Genomic DNA, 21,238 nt, shown 5'->3' on the forward strand with positions numbered 1-21,238 from the left:
GTAACAGAATATGCGTACCGTAAGCACACACTACGGTGATAAGCTGCCTCATCCAGGCGCATCCACATACTGTGGTGATAAGCTGCCTCATCCAGATCCATCCACACACTGCGGCGATAAGCTGCCTCATCCAGACCCATCCACATACTGCGGTGATAAGCCACCTCGTCCAGACCCATCCACATACTGCGGTGATAAGCTTCCTCGTCCAGACGCATCTACATACTGCGGTGATAGGCTGCCTCGTCCAAACCCATTCACGCACTGCGGTGATAAGCTGCCTCATCCAGACCCATCTACACACTGCGGTGATAAACTGCCTCATCCAGGCGCATCTACACACTGCGGTGATAAGCTGCCTCGTCCAGACCCATGCACACACTGCGGTGATAAGCTGCCTCATCCAGGCACATGCACATACTGCGGTGATGAGCTGCCTCGTCCAGACCCATGCACATACTGCGGTGATAAGCTGCCTCGTCCAGACGCATCGGACGCGGTTGTGCCCGAACAGCAGCAATCCCAGTTTGATTCCGGGTGCCACAGCGTGGGTAGAACAGCGTCATTGATGATAGAGCTCACTTTGTTCTTTTGCAGTCAGGCCTTTTCCTGCCTTTTATCGCGCCTAAATATGTTTTGCTCATGTGGCAGAAATCGACGACTAAACTTCAACGTCGCGGTTCAACGTTCTGGAGATCAGGCAGTTTGTTTTCAGTTGGTGTTTGTTGTGCTCACGGGTGGTTGATGTTGATGCTGTTGATGCTCACGGGTGGTTGATGTCACCCTGCGAGGCGGTCGCGAGGGCTTTAATTTCACACGCCGGACGAGTTCCAAATGGCTTTTAATGCAATGGTTAAGCAGTGTGTAAAACTAACGACGAACACGCCTCGTGCCATTGCATCTGATAACAAAAAGCTTGCGTATTTGTTTCTCTTCCCTATCGATAAAACCATTGATTAAACTAGCCCCAGTTTACATCCCCACAGGCCTTCAGCCCACAGCCACGCAGTTTCGGTCAGCTGAGTCTGCTATACTTCATACGTACTCTGTTACTTTCAAACCTGGAATTTCTAGGAATTCCTAGAACGATCAAGGCCGACGTTGTTCGGTACATGTTTGAATATGCGGTTTTGCACGATTTCATGTACAAAAACGTCGTCTTGGGATGTCCTGAGTCATGCGAGACAAAGCTGTGAAATGATTTTGCACTACAGTATCATGAGTGTCGTTAAACATGCACGCTATTTTCTGTCGGAAGCGGATTAAGGGTTGAAATGATCGCTGAGTTCATCATCAAATTGCTCGCGCAATTTCCAAGCAAAAATCTGAATTTCATGTTGAGGGGGCATGGCGGGAGAACATAATTTAAATACACACTATATAAATCAGCATCGCACCGAAGTATCACACTTACCAATCCTGTGCCTAGACTTACCTTTTCTGGCACGACGCGGTCACGACTGGCCCCAGTCTTGCCAAAGTCATGACGTCCGCGGCTTGACCCCTGGTTCTGGTCATCTCGTGCGTCCGTGTTCCCAGGCTGGGGTTGAACAGCCTCCCATTCCTGCTCGCTAATCTCACGCGTCTGTGTTGCCAGGCTGGGGTTGAACAGCCTCCCACTCCTGCTCGCTAATCTCACACGTCTGTGTTGCCAGGCTGGGCATGGACGGCCTCGCACTCCCCCTCGTCTCATGTGTCCGCGTCTCCAGGTTGGGGATGGACGGCTTCCCACTCCCGCTCATCTTGTCCATCTATGCCGCCAGGCTGGGGATGGACGGCGCCGCAGACCACTGTCGGCCGGATCTGCCTCATCGTTTACGGCATCCTGGGCTGCGCCGGCGGCATCCTGTTCTTCAACCTCTTCCTCGAGCGCTTCATCACGCTGCTCTCGCACGTCATGCGCGTGTACCACTCGTGGCAGGTGGAGCGGCGGATGGCGATGTCGCGTGCACCCTCGCGCCTCTCGCGACCCGACAGCCTCAGCTCGCAGGCTTCGCAGGCCGGCAAGTGGAAGCCGTCGGTGTACTGGGTGCTGCTGTACCTGCTGGTATGCACCTGTCTCGTGCTGCAGCTCGGCGCCGCGCTCTACCTGAGCATGGAGCGCTGGGACTACCTGCGCGCGATCTACTACACGTTCGTCTCGTTCGCGACTATCGGGTTCGGCGACATGGTGGCCGGCATTCGACCCGACCACTTCTACGGCGCCGCTCAGTGGTACGGCGTCGCCAACTTCCTCGTCACGGTCGCCGGCGTGTGCTGCATGTACTCGCTCTTCAACATCGTCTCCATCATCATCAAGCAGCTGTTGAACTACGTTATCGGCCGCGTGGACGGTGTGTGCGCGTCGACAGTGTGGCCGGCGGGCGAGCCGCTGGAGAAGGGACGCCTCGACTCCGGCCGGCCCCGCTCCGGCCGGCTGCCCAGCCTGCCCACGCCTCGCCTCTCCCCCGACCAGCTCAAGTCGACCTCGTCGCGCGACGAACTGGACGCCGAGGGCATCACCGCCGACCGGTGCGCCGGCCGCGCGCCCGATAGCATCATTTTCACGCGCGAGCTGCTGCAAGCCAACAGGGTAAGTGGCGCCGCCCAGCGGCCGGCGCCGATCCTAGCCCGGGCCGCTGCAGATGCTCCGCCGCTTACTCCCACGGCTCAATGTGCTGTGTCCGGCGCGCCGTCGGGAGACTGCGCTCTGCTCGTACCTCTGGCCTAGCGACCGCACTCTGACCACAATTCACGTGACTTTGACGGTGTCGGTTCATGCCACGCTGTAGGACGCGAGGGGCACAGGATGCGCCCTCGCCATGCCCACGACGGTCGGACGGGCAGCGTTCTGTCGCCAGATCGAAGCACATCAGCGGCGGCCTGGCCTCCATTGATCTGTTGATGATTGGACGGGCAGTCGCGAGTCCACTGTCAGGCGCGCCGCGCAGGCTCTGTTGCCCCATTCGCACGCGCTCCCGTCACGTCACGCTCCCGTCACGCCACGTCGCCCCGAGAAAATGGAAGACGCCCAACACTCCGCTCAGCCTCTTCGAATGCTGGCATCGAAGCTATTTAAATTGATAAACTTTCCATTTTGCCCCAGATTGTTAGGTAAACATTTACGCTACGCGGCAAATATTGAACGTGACTTGTCATCACATAAGGGCCAGCAAAGTGTGCTGTTCGGCAGGCGACGACCGAGATGATTAAGACGTAATAGCTGTCAATTAACACAACTCGTATGCAGATGGTGCCAAAACCAATGAATAGATATTTATATATTTACACACACACACACACACACACACACACACACACACACACACACACACACACACACACACACACACACACACACACACACACACACACACACACACACACACACACACACACACACACACACACACACACACACACACACACACACACACACACACACACACACACACACACACACACACACACACACACACACACACACACACACACACACACACACACACACACACACACACACACACACACACACACACACACACACACACACACACACACACACACACACACACACACACACACACACACACACACACACACACACACACACACACACATATATATATATATATATATATATATATATATATATATATATATATATAATGTGTGTGTATGTGTGTGTATGTGTGTATACGGAAACGCATGCATGCTCAACGCATTGTTTGGTAGGGTTTCGCGTGCAAGTTCTACTGGCATTGCGTTCGTGTTTTAATGTACAAATGACAGCACCTGCACATTGACGAATATCAGCTGGTTGTGCGGCCGACTATTAATTCGGCTATCCAGGCAAAATCAGTAATGTTTAATTATCCACGATCTTTTAGGAGTGTGACCAGAGTATTGCTTAAATATACATAGAGCATTGCTTAAATCTTTCGATGGATGTTGATCGCAGCGAACCGGGCTGTGCACGCGTGTAGTTGACATAACACAGTCGTAACGGGTTTAGACCACAGGGCGTTGTACTCATGGCTGCCTCAGGACTACAGGTCGTTATACTCGTGGCCGTTACAGGAAAAGGCGACAGTTGCTGTTTTCCGGGAAACCGCCGGCGCACCTGAACCTGATGGTTTGACTGGCGGCTCGCCTATGTTTTGACGTACGGCAACGCTCACGATCACCTCTTTATCAGCTTTGATTACCGGCGTAAAACATGGATGCCTGAAATCCTCCAAAAACGCGCGAGTCCATTATTTGCGCGGGAGCCCACGTGATTGGCTGCCCACATCGACTGCACGTTTGCCAGTGTGGCTGTCCTCCCCGTCCTCGACCGAAATCTGTTGGCCTCCGTATCGCTGCGGCCGCAGACTGTGGAGCGCTCGGTCTAGCGTCGACCGGAGCTGTGCGGTTTTTCGCAATTAACGACATTTACGTTTCCATTGTTAATCGAATATGTCAGAGCACATTTGGCTCACATTTCAATGCTGCAGTAAGACTATATCTGCTTGAATATATTGTATACAAACACCATAGATTCGGATAACACAGCTTTTGAAGCACTGCGTGTCTCGTCGACGAAAACCGCATAGAGCTGCGGTCAGTGAGTACAGAGATTTGGGAGATGTGACAGACTGAGCTGCCCGAGTGTTCAGGCTGAGGGTTTTCTCACTGCTTCGGAAGGACTCACACCGCTTGTGTTTCGATAATGACAGGGGCATAGCATGCTTGAGCTAAGAAAGCGTAAGTGAGCTGATAAACTGTGACCTTGCGCATCAAACTGTGCACCACGGCCGGCGGCGCGCCCGATTCACAAGACGTCGGGCACTTGACGGTATTGGGGCCTCCGATGCAGTGAGGAGGTAACGATGGCTTCCAGGCTCAGACTTTCAGCTCACGTGCATACATGACTGCTGCGGAGATCTCGCCAGAAAGCGCTATGCGTTAGTCTTATGTACTAGTCACCGACGATGTTTTAGGTCATCATCGCTTGCGATGCATGCGATGGATGTAGGCGCGAAAATACCAATTTTCAGGCCTTTTAGTGATAACAACATTACATTTTATGCGATTCAATGCTATGTACTTGTAAGATTCCTTGACATTCATACCATATGTGTTCAGGTTTATCAGTCATAGTTGTGCAGTGATATCCTGCTGTACTCACATGCAATAGCAGGTATACACAATCGCGGTCTCCAAATGTTTGTTATAAATGAGCGTTGCCAATCTGCCTATCAACTAACCCTAGCCAGGTGACCAGCGCTTGAGAGGTTGTTACGATACCGCTATCAACAAATAGCCATATCACATTATGTACACGCGCACACCGACACACAGACACACACTTGCACGTGGGAACATGGGAAGTGCGTGGGAGGTTTTATCTGCGTCAAAATGGAGCCATTGCGTTTATTACCTGCGTTGGAACGGGGGCTGTTTTCAGTACCTGACCTTGGAGTTGTGTACTTCTTCAAGATGTTTGCTCAATACTGCAGGGCGAACCACTCAGCTTCGTCATTATTTAGGGGAAGTTGCATGTTCTTCGTACCCAATGGTCTAACGGTATAATATATACATATGTAATATTTATTTTATATATTTTACATATATTAGACATTTATACATATATATATATATGCATGTATATATATATATATATATATATATATATATATATATATATATATATATGTGTGTGTGTGTGTGTGTGTGTGCGTGTGTGTGTGTGTGTGTGTGTGTGTGTGTGTGTGTGTGTGTGTGTGTGTGTGTGTGTGTGTGTGTGTGTGTGTGTGTGTGTGTGTGTGTGTGTGTGTGTGTGTGTGTGTGTGTGTGTGTGTGTTATAACAATTCATCTTGATAATGCGATAGCAAAACAGCATATGATTACACCTTAAATGCCGTAAATGGACTATTTGTGTTTCTATCTTATGGATAGACGAGTGTGTCAGGTGGCTGCAGAAAGCGTGTGACAGTATCAAGAGCGTTATTTACTGCATGGGAAGTCATTTTCAGAATATGCTGCTGCCAGTGGGCTTGCTGTAGCACATTGTCCAAGAACTGCGTAAAAATACTGTCCAGATTCGCAAAAGTTCCATGCTGTAAACAAACGCAAGGTAATCGTCCATGCAAAGTACGTATTGAAAATCGCATTTATCCCACCGTCATTACGAGCGGTGAACATTGGCTGCAAAGCTGGCAATGTACAGCAAAAGAATGGAACACAATTCATAGTACAAAGATCGAATCATTCAAGTCCCCAAAGTGTGTTGACGCAATTGATTCCCGCGAGGTGATGGTTTAGGACATATACCGCTGATTTTGTTGCATGCCCCCGGAACTGCAGCTGGATAAAATGTATAATAAATATGTCAGTTGGATACAGACATGGAAATTATAGTGCGTGACCCAAAGAACAAAGCGCCTTTTAGATACTTCATTGTGATTGCTTAAGTACGGCCATCACCTATGTAGCAGCACCATGCCGGATATAGGGCGAACGACCTTATTATCGGGATTTCGGGGCGTTTGCCTGTGGGCTCATCATGCGTTCAAAATAGAAAGCCAGGCCCAGCTGCTCACAACAGGCTTCAGGTCAGAGGACGATGACATTTAAAGCACGCAGGCGCGCAAATAGCATAGACGATCGATGACCAGCTGAAGCACTCTTACGTAACCTTAAAGGTCTTAAACAGGAAGATTGTAGGCTTCATCAAGCTTGTGTTTAAAAAAGCATGCGAATGATCGCCTAGCCACTCGCGGTGCGCTACATAAATTTGTATTCAATCAGGAAGGTCTGGGGTGACGGCGTCGAACGCCATACCCAGTTTTCAGGCGAAGCGTTTGCTTAATGCCAGTTGCAAGCTTGCGCTGCGTTGGTTCTCAAAATCAGATAAAACCTCATGCAATTGCAGTTATCCGAAAATCTGTCCCACTCAGGCAGTATCAAAACATTGTGATGGTGTCCGATATGTTCACAGATGTCGCAACCCGTGCTAGGCTATCGTCTCGAAACTCTTCCTCCGGCTCTGCTTTGCTGACTCGCATGCCACTTCTGTAGGAAATGCTTTGAACAACGATGCTGTATCGGATGTCGTCACAACCTCAGTGTCTTCAATTTTGAGGGTCATAACATGTTTCACAAACCTTGTGCCACCCCTTTCGTGTGTGTGTTTGTGTGTGTGTGTGCGTGCGTGCGTGTGTGTGTGTGTGTGTGTGTGTGTGTGTGTGTGTGTGTGTGTGTGTGTGTGTGTGTGTGTGTGTGTGTGTGTGTGTGTGTGTGTGTGTGTGTGTGTGTGTGTGTGTGTGTGTATGTGTCCTGTTTGTTGCGGATTTTGTTTTTGGATCACTTTATTATGTCTCTAGGAATGGCGGTGTTTCGTGCGGCTCTGCTCGTGTTGAGCCTGGATAATTTCAAAAAAGTTGTATATGATAACGAATGAGCTGATAGTTGCTCAAAAGATCCCGCTTCGAAATGTTTAAGTGATTATAAGATTATGAGATGTTATATAAATATGTTTACAGAGTGGCGATCCTGTCCCAGACCAGCGACAATATCTGTACAGATATCTGCACACTGGCAATGAAAAAACAACAATGCAATCAAACAAGCAAAAGAAAATTTTACAACGAAACAAAATAATAGTCATTCCACTTCTTGCATACCTACGCCTCACATCCCTATATGCGGTAATACACATGCTGAAAGCTGCTCGCATCGCAGGCGATGTTTTTATGTGGCTATTGCTTTGTTTTCTAGTTATTAGTGTCTATATGAGTTCATAGTAGTGTGCAATGACCATCGCAGAAACATAATTGGAATCTGGGCGCACCACGTGGTCATCGAAGGCCGGGCCACTCGGCTATTACGACCCAGTCAAACGGTCCCCATGGCCCGTGCTGATTATGTTTGAGACTGCTTACCAAAAGACATTGGTACAATCATCGAGACCCACGCATCCTAAAGCGCACTTACGCTCAAACTTGTGCCTAATGAGCCATCGCCAACGTACTTTATCGAGAAAAAAACGTTCAGTTGCGGCCGAGGTGACATTTTTGCGCTTACTGTCGGACCAAGATTATTTTGAGATCCGTACTTATACGCATGCACGCTGAGAAAATCTCACTTTTGTCCAGGGCTCTATGCGATGGGACTGCCTCTGCTATGAATCAGGATTCGGCGATGTCCTGCATCAGCTGTTGGACTTCCATACCAAATTGGTAAAAAAGAGTTGAATTCAAATTTTGCAGCAAGATCAGGGGGTTGTGTACGTCTCGTGCGCAATGCACGCATGGATACGGCCATATTCCTGAGGGGTTCGAGCTAGATGCATTTCAACCACACCATTTGGTTCATCGGTTATCTTGAAGTAAAAAACATGCATGGCCGTCGTTTACCCGATTGGGTACGGTTGGCGGTGTTTCGCTAGCGGCTGATTTGAACGTCAATACCTTTTTCATGTGTGAGGCCGGATGACTGCAATTAATTATTTGATAACTCACCGTGCTACCTCACAATCAGCACGGGTCACTGAGGCCTTTCGGTCGAGGGTATAGTGGCCGAATGTTAAGGACCACCGGTGCCTGCGTGAGGCAGCCGGATCAAACTCCGGACCTGCGACGGCCCCTGATATGGCCGTCGTCTTCGCTTGTGCTCAGTGAAGGATAAGCGGAAGCGTGTGTCGCGTCTCTTTTAAAAAACGTAGCCTGCGTGTACAGACACACTCAGCAAGGTTAAGGGTATTAGATGCTAAGGTGTGGAAAATTGAATGACTACGTAGCTTGGCTTAATTTCGGAGACAGAGGTTTCATGAGCCATATTCTTGTATGTTCAATATATGCACCGAGAGAGAGAAGAGAGAGAGAGAGAGAGAGAGAGAGAGAGAGAGAGAGAGAGAGAGAGAGAGAGAGAGAGAGAGAGAGAGAGAGAGAGAGAGAGAGAGAGAGGAGAGAGAGAGAGAGAGAGAGAGAGAGAGAGAGAGAGAGAGAGATATATATATATATATATATATATATATATATATATATCATATTGTTAAGACACTCGGACTCATCGTTGATTTTCTTGGACACGAAAGTCACTCTGTGAAAATATCAGCCATAAAATAAACAGCATTCGATTTTGAAACGGAAACTTTCGAGACTCTCAAAGCCCTCCGTTGGCCTGGTTTGCATAATTTAATGCTATCTTTGACGAATTCAAACCACGCACAAACGCAAACTAAACAAAACACCCATAATACCGACGGCACAGTGCAGTCATTTAAAAGCCGCATTACAATACAATCTTGATCATAATCTATAATCACAATCACAATCTCTTTGCAGTCAGTCTTGATTACAATACATAAAATATGTAGCCGGTGCCGTGTCTAGGTTGGACACTATTCAAAAAGCTTTATGAAAGATGTCAAGATCCTCAAAAATCAATGGTACGCAGATTATGGAATCGTTCGATGTAGAAGCGCGGTTCACACCAGCTCCTACTGAAGTAGCATGAAAGACGGGGAAAGCTAAGCTCAACGAAGAGTTTCAGGAGAAAGATAGCTTACTGCGGGTCGCAACATCTATGGATACACAAATATCTGGCGCTAAAGATGACTTGCAATACCAATACACCAAGATGCATGCATATATATATATATATATATATATATATATATATATATATATATATATATACGCTAAATACGCAACGCGCAGTTATTTTAACTTTCCGTTGAATGCGCACCGTCAGGAAACTTTCCAAGGGGCAGTTCAGGCACTTCGCGACACGTAACGCCAGTCCTTAGGATCACAGTGTAGTGAGTGCTCAGGGCATTTGATCATGCCGCATGTATACCAGGGATCAGCTCTTGGTATGACATCGCAGCTACATCTGTATTACGTGCTTACCACTTTTGCCTTTTAGCCATTGAAAAGGTGTAAAGAGGGTTGCTTTGTGAAAGCAAAGCATCTTTCGTGAATCATATTTGATGGATTGTGGTCCTCTTCAAGATGACCTACCCCTTCCTGGCTATAACTGCTGGTCATCATTTGGAAACTCATTTGATGTTTTGTCTCACTAGGTGCTGACGGGAAACAAACAGGCTTTTACGTGAGATGAACTGCTCCAGTTCAGTCCGTAAAAGGAGGTAAAATGCACCCAGATACGAAATGGATTTGCGCATGTTTTCATTGGCATTCTTTCGAACAGCTGCTGTGGGTCCCAAAGCATTTGCTGCATCTTGGCGTGTCAGGGATGGATGCACACCTTGTTTGCCTAACAGAGCTCTTTACAGATATAGTGGAAGGACTGGACGGCAAACGGAACTGAAAACATGGATGGATTGGATTTATCTGGAATCACTGCCCATAATTAGACATGGCTTAACAAGCAATCAAAACCAACGGTTTGCCACGAATTAAAACCCGGTTGGCAGTTAAAGAGAATGCAAATTGACTTATGCATTGGATTTTGTGTGTTGCATGCCACTTTATGATGAATTGGGTTGAAACTTGATGACTGCGAATGTGGTTTTTCTTGCGAAAAACATTTTCGCTGCGTGCAGCTGGACAAGGCTTCGTTTGGTATTTCAAATATATACCAGCATGGCGTAAATGCATGAATACCGCAGAACCTGCACAACTGCTTGCACGGGTGTCTGGATTGCTGCATGACCATTTGGGACTTTGCACGGGCAATCATCTCTGCGTACTGCATCCGTTGACACCCGACTTTGTAGTGTAGTCACTTCCGCAGGGCTGTAGTTTTCTGTGCCGATGGAAGGGTTCCAGCTTTCCTCAACCTCCCAACCTTGCGAAGAAAGTGGGTCAACTCCGGAAACTTACGTCTAGCAGTGTGTAACGTATATTGGTGGAGCGTAAGACAATGATGTCTATTGGTGACGGTTTAGCCATTTTTCCTGCTCAGCCCCCCCCCCCCCCCCCCCACCTCACGTACGCTAGCGTCGATCACCTGCCTCGACGTCGCGCAGTGCCGTGGCGGCTCTCAGGCCGGTTCAGGTCCAAGTGGCGGAGACGCTTGCATCGGAGTTTTATTGGAGGAGATGCTGGCCCAAAGTGAACGAGTCAGCTGCATGCGATCATACCAGGTAGTCGCGTGCGGTCACGATGGCGCCTGCTCGTGTCATCAACTGTCACCCGCCTCTGCTGAGACCAGTCTATGCACTCTGCTGCTGCCAGTGGGCTGCGCTGTCAGACAGCATGTGTGCCTGGTTTAGAAGACTGGCGTGCGGTCGTCTATCTTACACTCGTCTGTGTTCTTTGCTCCTGACAGTGAGTCGTGTTCCCAGGCGCCACCGTCTGTGAGCGTCCTTGTGAACACAGGTCTGTGCGCTCTTTTGGCATCAAGCTTTGCGCTAAGATGGCACCGTCTGTCTGCCGCGATGCCAATGACCAGACATGCATGACATGATCAAAAAGCATGCTGCCGTCTTTTGATTGCGTGCTGGACATTCGTAAAATGTCTATGCCATCATATCTGTCACCACCACGTTCTGGGCTGATTCTTGTCAGTGAGCCTTTAGTAAGCTCAGCTGACCGTTGTCAGTGTTCTCAGTTAACATCAGAAATGTTCTCGGCCGACCCCGTTAACGCGCGGCGCTGACCCTGCTCCACCTGTCGACAGGTGTCGCTGGCCGTGATGCAGAAGCAGCTGTATGAGAACGTGCAGCAGTCTCGCGGAGGCTCGGCACTGGCTGCCGGTCGACAGGCTGACAGCGACCTGGACATGTCCAGCTTCAATATCAGCTCGCTCGGCTCGGTGGCCATCGCGAGCAAAAAGCTTGAGAGCGAGGACTGAGAGATCGTTTTGGCTTGCTCTTCCAGCGCGATACGGCGCTGAGCCGGCGCGTGGCATGACGCGTGAGCCGTGACGCCTGCTTGTTCAGCTGTGACGGCGGGCGATGCAGTTTTGTGGCGCTGGCAGGAGCGGGAGAGCAGCGCGCGATATGACGGCCACCACCACGGCGAACACCGGCGCGGGTCGTGGACGAGTGTGACGCGCTTTGGCCGCTCGACCGAGGCCGCAGCGGGGTGCTTGATCGCTTCTGTCACCTTATTCACGCAGACCAGTCGCGCCGCGCCTATTTTGTCTCCCTCGGTGCCAGTGGGTACTCCCGCAGTCTCGGCTCATCCCTTTCTCAATGTCCGAAACACCGGATAAGAGGGCGGTGCTGCGCGGCAAGCCGTCCAAAACTCACACGGCTGTAATTACTCGATTTCTTCGGATCCCCCTGAAAAAACTTTACACAGTTGTTTGATAGGGTCAATCGCATTAGATCCAAACTCAGTTCTGATCTACTGCCCGCGAGTGCCGACAACCAGTTAACTAGAAAACCATGGCTCAGCACGTACCTAGTGCCTGCCTCACATGGATGTGAAGCCGTCCAGTGGTCTGTGACGCTCGGGACATCGGCCATACCCTGCTGACGCGTCGGTAGGTCGAGATGCTGCGAAGGCGGTGGGTCGAGGATGCAGCGGAGGTCGGTCAAGGTCGCCTCAAGGGCAGCATATGTCCGTTCGCCCGCGTGCGCTTACTCTCGACACACCTGTGCTCCACCCACCAGGTCGTGATGGGTGACGGCGGCGCGCTTCGATGGGACCGAACGCAGTCACCGAGACCAGCCACACGAGAGGTCATGTCTTTCAGCTTCGAGCGTTTGGGAGAACGTGCGTGTATCCGTGAAAATTCTGTTCTGACACTGAAGACTGGTGTCAGTGATCGGCTATGTAATGCCTTCTCCGCCACCGCGGGAGCGATGGTGGGCGTTTGAGAAAGGGGATGATACTTAGATGCGACTTTCCAGTCGACAGGAGGATTAGGTGAACGCCTATTTGGCTTTGTGACTTCCGCTAAATCCAAACCAAACACATGCTTGGATCTTGAAACGGATATTTGATGCTATATCGTTCTTCTGTGACTGGATTTGTACACCGTGTCGCGGCATTTGTTTTGAGGGTTCACGCGTGTTTCGGAACCGAAGCATGTCTCGTAGAATTGTTATCAGATCGTCCACATACGTCAACGGAGATGCAAGATGATGCCGATAGACGCGTTTGTTCTTTGTGCATGCTCTGTCGTGGACGGGGCTGTGGCAGGGACCGGGGGTGGCGGGCGCCCACCACCCCACTGCGGAATGCTACATGAGCACTAACGAATCAAACACCACTCACCCGCGTTCACTTCGGGAGAAGTGGGTGTGATGGGTGATACGATATTTTTGATGATGCTTTAGTGTCTTGCCATATGCCGAACTTGCGTGATTGTGTACACGGCCGCCGAATTACTGCTAATGGCATAATGTAGCCATCATTGATGCTGACTGGCAATCACCGTGTTCGTATTAGTCTTAGCCCAATATATTTGATGAAGGCAGCACTCTTACCGGTGTTCATGACGTGGCAGTCGAGGCAAAAGCATCTATTGCTACTCTCAAATGAGCAAGATGCACTTTACATCAGCAAATCCGTCGCCTACGGCGACACGGATAATCACAAGCTTTTTGAAGCCACCAGAGTGGCTCTTCGGTTCGATGGTGAGTGTACAATCGTTTTGCTAAGGCCGTTTGTAGATATAGGGTGGATGTCTATCATGCACCCGGTACCAACTGACGCTCGGACGTGTTTTTGACACTTATGTCAAGTTCATTTGTGCCAAATTGATGAACATTTTGTTCTAAATTACGTTGGTCGTTAGGTGCCTTCACAAGGAACATTATGCATATCAATAGGACAGCACTAATAACCTTATTCCTCGAAGAATAAGCAGTGGATCTGTCCTTCCATTCTCCTGGTTATTCTACGATGAAAAAGGCTCTTGGTACTGTCTTGCTTATGCGTCACGTCCTGTCCGCTCGCCTTGATCCAATATGGAGCATCCATGCATCACCAGACGAGGCAAATGCTGTGCGCAGAATACATGCAATCCATAAAGCGATCCGACATCTAATATCGACGCCACAATCAGAATAAAGCAGGGATGATAAGGCAAACAAGACGACCGGGTCAGGCCAACGTATGCTCTGAATCAAACAAAATCAAAACCGCTCGTAATTTTCAAACGCAACATCAAAAGACGCCTACGCATAATACACACATCAAACGCAGATGTCACGCTAGAGAATCCTTTGACGTCAATAATACGTCACGCACCAAATCGCCGATCCCACGCACCGTAACGACGGCCGTCCGAGGACTCGGCGGCGTCCACTTACGGGCGTATTTTAGCGCCGCGGTCGGCTGTCAATAATGCAGGGCCGGTGCGCCGATTGATCGCCCTATTTTCCGTCGATGGTCGGTGACCGGCCTGACCACGTACCGCTGAATTATTCGGGGCCCGATAATGTCCCGAGACTACCTGGTCGGACCGATCGGACCGAGGCGGAGACGGTGGCGCCGCCCTGGTGGCAGTCGGGCGCAGCGACCGCGCGGCGACCGATGGCAGCTCAATCAGCCTGGCTTCGATGACGCACGCGGCGAGGGCCGGGCCGGCCGACCGTGAGATTGTGATTCAGGTAGTCCGCATTGATGATGCATGTTGCGTGCACGAATGAACCGGGCCGGACAAAGTGGCGCACGCTGTCGCGCCTTCGAGCGGCATTCTGCTCCGGCCGAGGGTTTCCAGCCCTACCGGTGACGGCGGCAAGGACTGGTGCCTACACCTGCCGCTGGCCCTATCCGAGCTCTCCCTGCCCTGGCGCCAAACCGCGCGTTTGTACAATTGGGGTTTAACGAGCGCACCGGCTGAAGTGTCCCGCCAACCTCTCCGCGCCGCCCCGTGCACCGAGGCCACAGCGCCGGCAGACGACAAACCGCAGCGGTTTGTCTTCTGCCGGCGCTGCAGCAGACGGCAAACCGCAGACGTGTATCCACCCCGGCTCGGACTCCGGCCCGTGCCCCCGCAGATCCCGCTTCCCGAAGACGGTCGGGTTGCCCGCGAGATCGCGTCATGTCTCCGTGACTGGCGAGCCGGCTGCAGCGTCGTCAGGCGTCTTCGAGGCGGCGAGCGGCGCGAGGCGAGCAGTTCCACAGCGCGCGTGTGCGGAAGGATCGGTGGACGGCCAACCTCACATCTCGTACATCTGTCGCACAGGCGACTGTATCATCATCCGCTAGTTTCTGAATCAAACCGACACATTTCCCGACGTGCATGCGATTGTCTAATTCTCGACAACACGCTTTACCTCCTCGCAGATGACTCCGACTCAGCTATTCACCATTCTATCAATGCCGCAAGATCTGGTTTCCCAGCCGCGTACTCTCCACCTGGACGAGAATAACTCGTCTGCGCTCAGTTCGAAGAGTTCCTTCTGAGGATCCAATTTGCTTTTTTGTGCCCGCGAAAATCAATTCAAACGAGACATTTTTCCACAGAACGCGAACCGTGGTCAGGATCCGCCGTCGGCTCCATAAATGTTCCAAGAGCAAATCAGCACATAATGTGTTATCATGTATTTTATCCAGAAAAGACCTCAAGCGAGAATCCAAAGGCAACTGCGGCTTAATCGACCCGTGTCACATAGCAACATAAAAACGCAAAGCGCAAGAAACGCCAAAGGCCTGCGAAGCACAGTGTGGCCCTGCTAACCAGAAGACCGAGAGGTGGAGGCTGATTTCGGCGACTTGGCGATTGTCTTTAGGGCCCAAGTCCTGCTTCCAAAGAAGACGCCATGGCTGTGACTGCGGTTAATTTACTCGTGAAAGCTTAGCTACCTCCATCATGTTACCGTGTTACCGTGCTCGTAGTGAAACACCAGCAGTGCTGCTGTGAAATGGTTTGCCACGTTACCGTGCTGGTAGTGAAGCAACAGCAGTGCTTCTGTGAAATGACTCGAGGACACAAACTGTGACTACCTCCGCTGCGTTACCGTAAGTGACAGCGAGGCTGCAGCAGCTCTACCATGAAACGGATAGAGAACGACAAAACCGTGACAATTAGTGGGCAGTGGAATGCACACTCATCACGTGTCGTCTTGGATCCGACTCCAGACGCCCCACTCGACAGCATCTCCGCCGACCGAGGTGCCTAGGTCACCTGTCGACCTGGTTCTCAGCCTCAAACCGCACCACTCTCCCCGCGCCACACAGTCTGGACGGCAAACAGCACGCGACGCGGCCGTCTCCCCGGTCGGGCCGCGGCGTGCGAGCGGCGAGCGCCCGCGTGCCCGCGCCCCCTCAAAGATTGCGCCTCTGCCGCCAGGCCGGCGCCCGCGACGGCAGGGCCGCGCTGCCCGCTCCCTCCCGACAGCAGCCGCGCGCGCTCACGCCCGCACGCGGGCGGAGCGCACGCCGCACGAGCGTCTCCCTCTCACGGGCACTACTCGCGACGGGCGCGCCGGCCGCACGGGAGCGCGGACGCTTCGCCTCCTTTCACAGGTGAAAATTGCCGCCGCGGGACCGCGGGCGGCGGCGGCGTCTCGGCAGGCGGCGGCGGTGTCTCGGCGGGCGGCCGTCGGCGCCTCACATCTCGTCGTCGTCGTCGTCGGCGTCGATGGCCCGTTCGGGGAAGTCCCCGACAGTGACAGACGCCGGCCGCGTCATCAGGCCGTACTTGTCCGCACACTCGAAGTAGCGCCGTCCGTTCACGCTGTGATGCACGGGCGTGCTGTGAGACGACGCGGCGGGTGACGGCGGCGGGGGGGGGGGGGGGGGGGCACGGACGACAGACGACGACCCTTGCCGCTGTGCGTCAGTAAATATCCCAACAAACTGTTGCATTCACCCCCAGCAGCAGTCATCACTGCTCGGTTTCATCGATTCCGCTGTAAGCCCCCGCGAGAGTGGTAAGCTATCAGTCAACACATCGTCCCAACACTCGACGTGCTGGACCAAAAATACCGAAACAAGACACTCGACGTGCTGGACCAAGAACACCGAAACAAGGAGCGAAAGCATTTACGTCGGTAACCTAAAACTTGCGTTTCGGTCATTTTAATTTTAACATATCGCTTTTGGTTGACCTGTCGGGCAAGGGCACATTTGATTCAATTAAGTTAATGTCTTCCATTTTAGCTTTTTATGTATCCACAGAGCTACTTTGTGTTACTCAGAGTAGTGCTATTGATTTTCAGACGGCCGTGCAAGGTCCGTTGCGGACGTCCCATCATACTGACGTCGGCTGGGCTTACACATAAAACGTTCACGCGTAACGATATACTTCTGCTGGATTATCAAGGGTTTACGAACGTTTCTTTGGTTGGTTTTTAAGACATGATATGCAACTGAAAAACATTATTGACTCACGGGACGTTAATTTTCCGTATTTCTACACGTACACCCCTGAGAACGCGGCCACGGGTCCGGCATCGGATATGTAAGGAACCTAGAATCCGCAAGTCAGATAAAGAGAAGGCGGTTCAAAACTCAGTCAAACAACATGTAAGTGTGGTGCATTAGGCGGTTCGGGAGATAGTTCGGAAAAATTTGAGGCGCTGTACTCTCTGTCTTGGGGAGAGTTCACATGGCATCCACATGGCATCCACACACTATGCATACATGGTATCCACGTGTGGAGTTCACATGGTATCCACATGGCATACACACACTATGCATACATGGTATCCACGTGTGGAGTTCACATGGTATCCACACATATGACCATCCTGCCCATTACCACGGTCACACTGAACACTCCGGCAAGAGTTTCCTGCGACCACTAACCATAATCTATACATCACACATGCATATCACGCAGCACTGAAACGACGCCATAAAACTAAAACGTGTCCGTTCCGGCCCCTCACGCACGCTTACCACCTATTGGACAAGCGCCGCGGTATCGCGCACTGGAAACTGCGCAACCACGCAGTCGCTTCCCCGGAAACCCCATCATCGCCATCAACAACGCTGCACACATTCCAGGGACGTGCCGCAATACCGCCGCTGATGACACGCCATTTGGGCCCGATACCGCTCGCTTCCGATAGGAATCAGCTCCCCTCCTCCCCCCCCCCCCCTTCCGTGCACCCCCGAGCGACCGTGCAGCGGGCGGGCTCTCACCTGCCGTCGTTCTTCCCCACCGGCTCGTCGCACTGAATTCCTACCCATATGCCGGTGCTGAAGTCCGTGGGACCTGCCGGAAGAGCGCGCACCGGTCAGAAGTTCACGCCCTCCAAGGTCACATAGCGGTCAGCTCATTTTTGCCCGTGCAATGATCGATGGAACAGCGTGCAGGCGAGGCGGTTCTTGCTTATGTCAATCACATCAGCGTCTCTGGAAGCTGGTACCTCACAAGAAATACCGAAACACCGTTGGACCTATGCTATATTACCCGGAGTCTAGGAATCCTTAGCAAACTTAGCAATCGACAGTTCAGGCACGTTATGTTCCTCACTACGCACGGCAACCTGCGAGAAAAAAGGAAACATGACGATCGTTTATGAAATGAGTTGTCAAGGGGGTTACAAAACGACATTCTAGCAACTGACATGCACACAGACTGACTGCGACATGCACACCTTAAACCAACTGATAATGAAGCGCAAAAGTAGCTACAGACATGACAGCCGAACCGTCTCCCCCCCCCCCCCCCCATAACGAGGGCAGCGGCATGAGATCCTCCCACCTCTGAGATTTTTTCTGATTACCACCAAAGATAGGTTTATTTTATTTTGATAGCCAGCTTTTTACTTATCCTGTTAATTTTCTCAGCGCTTTTGTCCCAATAGTTCCATAAACCTAATAAATAACCTTTTGTGAGAGTCGTTTTGATCAGGTTTCGTCCTGAAAAGACAACACAATTCACTTGTTGGCAATAGAGCTTTGTTACGCGTTTGTTTTGTAAGTGTAATCGATTTCGACTTCAGCAATATCAGGCCTGATTGGGTCTGAGGCTGAGGGGTCAGAGGTCAGGTCATGCGAGGTCAAGCTGAGCTAAACATGCCCGATTGTTCTGTTATATGGGTTTCATAACACCTTCAATGCAATGCTGTTTAATCAAGATTTCCACATCGACATCATTTGGGCAGACACTGTACGAACAGTGGTAATTATATTGGGTACGGGCACGCCGGATAAGCTAAATGTAAGCCAAGTAAGTGCCAATAGACAGATAATGCGCTGTCGTTGCACAAACGCGCTGCATTGCCGAATGCTCATTTTTCCACTCGCTTTGTTTATGAGCATTTGCATGCAAGCGCCAGTGGTCTTCCAAAGGTCGAGCAAGGTCATAGGCTGTCATTGTTAGTGGCCGCATGCAGCATCTGGGCTGCGCTGCCATCGCCCGTGATTGCAGTTGCAATATGTATCTTTTGCAGCTTGAGTGAACTTGTTCCGCCTCATTCTGTATCGCATAGCACCTGCACTACGCTTTTTGTTGCCACACATTGTAAGACTTTGTGACCTCGTTCAAAATGCACATGTCTTCCACATGCTTTCAAATATTAGTCATTTGGAACTGTTCGTCGCATTGCGAAGAATGTACTGCATCGTTGTCGTGGCTGGGTACTTACCACATGACCCATAGAGTACTTTTTTGATCTAATTATGCAAGTGTCACTTAAGCCTGTCAAAGGTCGAATCCATAAAATGCAAATTATTCGTAACTGAAGGAGTCATCAGATTCAAATTGCGTTTGTCGGATAATCTTAGCACAACTACCTGCCGCGTATGTCCATGCAAAGCATGCGGAACCCTAACGACCTAGCTTGACCTCAGAGGTCAGAATTAACCGATAACTTAGACAAATGTCACGACACTGGTGCTTCTCCATCATGACACCTTGTTCAGTATTGCAGCTACCGATAATGGAACTGGAGACCATGGAATCAAGCAAACATTTTGATTGTGATGTTTCTATAACCTGAAAGGTCATTTAGTTGACGCAGATGAAAAAACGAGGTCATTTTCAGAACCGAAAGAATACAAGGAAGAGATTGGTGCTTACGTAAGCATTGTTGTTCTGCAGTTTGGAAATTATACTGGTAAGATCATTACTGATCGTTTAATTTTCGATAGCGTCCGTAAGACCATTGCTGTGACTGGAAGATCGCTTATTAACCTGGAACAAAAAACCGTCTGTCGTTGGATTACTCAGTCCACGAGCAACACAATGGTCTTTACTCCGAGTCTCCATTTTAGTCCAATCGCAAGTACGATCCTGTCGCCCCCCCCCCCCCCTCCCCGCGCCGGGAGAGCATGTCAAAATAACCCCGCTGGGCATCGTTTAACGCTCGCCCTACGAGTACCAATATTATTCTCCAAAAACTTTTATATGGTATTAAGCACGGTGCTGAAATTTTAGCTAGCTGAAGGCAGCTACTTTTGCGTGTTGTAGGAATTTGAGGCTTCAGACGATGACGGTTCAGAAATCAGATATATTACCACTCTCACGTTGGTAGTTTTGTTCAAAAGCGACACCTAATGCTTATTCCTCACACGAAATGAGCCCAAGAGAGGTTTGAGAGGGTTTCCCACCCCTTCTATGAACATCATTACTATGAAGTGCATTTCTGTTGCTCTGACTGCTACTACGGAGTTTGGTCAAACAAGATCAAGTTAGGCCAAACTTTGATCTTCGCGATCATATCTTACCGTGATCTACTGTTCGTAGATCGTGCCATTTAAACCTTAATGGCACACACCCCGCAGTTTTGGAAGGCTTGTCTAAAGCCGTTTCCTCCATTGATGTGGCTTGCTCTTGATGGAGTCGGACTGGTCCATGCAACAAAGACCTTCACCTCTTCGACTTGAGGTGACGCATGATAGGTTCCGCCCGGCGAAGCCCGCACGTGACTATCTCATATTTTCCCAAGAGCTGTTCAACGTCATTTTCCGCGTTGTCATGGCATGTTCACTTCTTGAGAACACAGAAGGTGTTATATTAGTAAGTGCTAACCCTTATAACCTGATTTGAACCGTCAAAGTTCCGTCAAACCGTCATTTACCACCGTTCAGCGAAATCTAACTGATGCGGTTCGACGGGAGCTTCCCTGTGCCGTGTTTTCTGGCTCCAGTTTTAGTTTCCTTTTATCTTATCTTATATTGTATGAACACACACACACACACACACACACGCACACGCACACGCACACGCACACGCACACGCACACGCACACGCACACGCACACGTACTGCTCGTAAGGCCATGGATACAGCATAAGCGGATATCAAAAACACAATGGAAATATATTGTTCTTACCCAATAAAGAGTGCCCTAATGGCCTATCAAAAGTCAGGCATATCTTGCCACATTTCGGCACGATTGTGATTCAACATCTCCTCCATCTTTAAATACATGACAAATGACAGAGATGAT

The 21,238-nt window shown here is 50.5% G+C and overlaps 2 protein-coding genes across 3 annotated transcripts in view; one reads left to right on the forward strand and one right to left on the reverse strand.

Annotated features, from left to right (window-relative positions):
* Positions 1-12,871, forward strand: part of LOC119094321 (potassium channel subfamily K member 13) — a 31,884-nt gene extending 19,013 nt beyond the window's left edge. Inside the window, exons 3-4 of the mRNA XM_037217390.1 lie at positions 1,764-2,572; positions 11,612-12,871. Of these exons, the coding sequence (XP_037073285.1) occupies positions 1,764-2,572; positions 11,612-11,785 (983 nt within the window). The 3' untranslated portion in view covers positions 11,786-12,871. The remainder of the gene's footprint in view (positions 1-1,763; positions 2,573-11,611) is intronic.
* Positions 12,872-16,407: 3,536 nt separating this feature from the next.
* The window catches only part of LOC119093301 (tubulin-folding cofactor B), a 19,259-nt gene continuing 14,428 nt past the window's right edge, over positions 16,408-21,238 (reverse strand). For both annotated transcript variants that reach the window (XM_037216245.1, XM_037216243.1), the window contains exons 6-7: positions 17,983-18,055; positions 16,408-16,570 (exon numbers count right to left, since the gene is read on the reverse strand). In XM_037216245.1, the coding sequence (XP_037072140.1) occupies positions 16,444-16,570; positions 17,983-18,055 (200 nt within the window). In that variant the 3' untranslated portion in view covers positions 16,408-16,443. The remainder of the gene's footprint in view (positions 16,571-17,982; positions 18,056-21,238) is intronic.

The sequence above is a fragment of the Pollicipes pollicipes genome, unplaced genomic scaffold (genome assembly GCF_011947565.3).
Source record: "Pollicipes pollicipes isolate AB1234 unplaced genomic scaffold, Ppol_2.1 Scaffold_4002;HRSCAF=4701_pilon_pilon_pilon, whole genome shotgun sequence".
Classification (NCBI taxonomy): domain Eukaryota; kingdom Metazoa; phylum Arthropoda; class Thecostraca; order Pollicipedomorpha; family Pollicipedidae; genus Pollicipes; species Pollicipes pollicipes.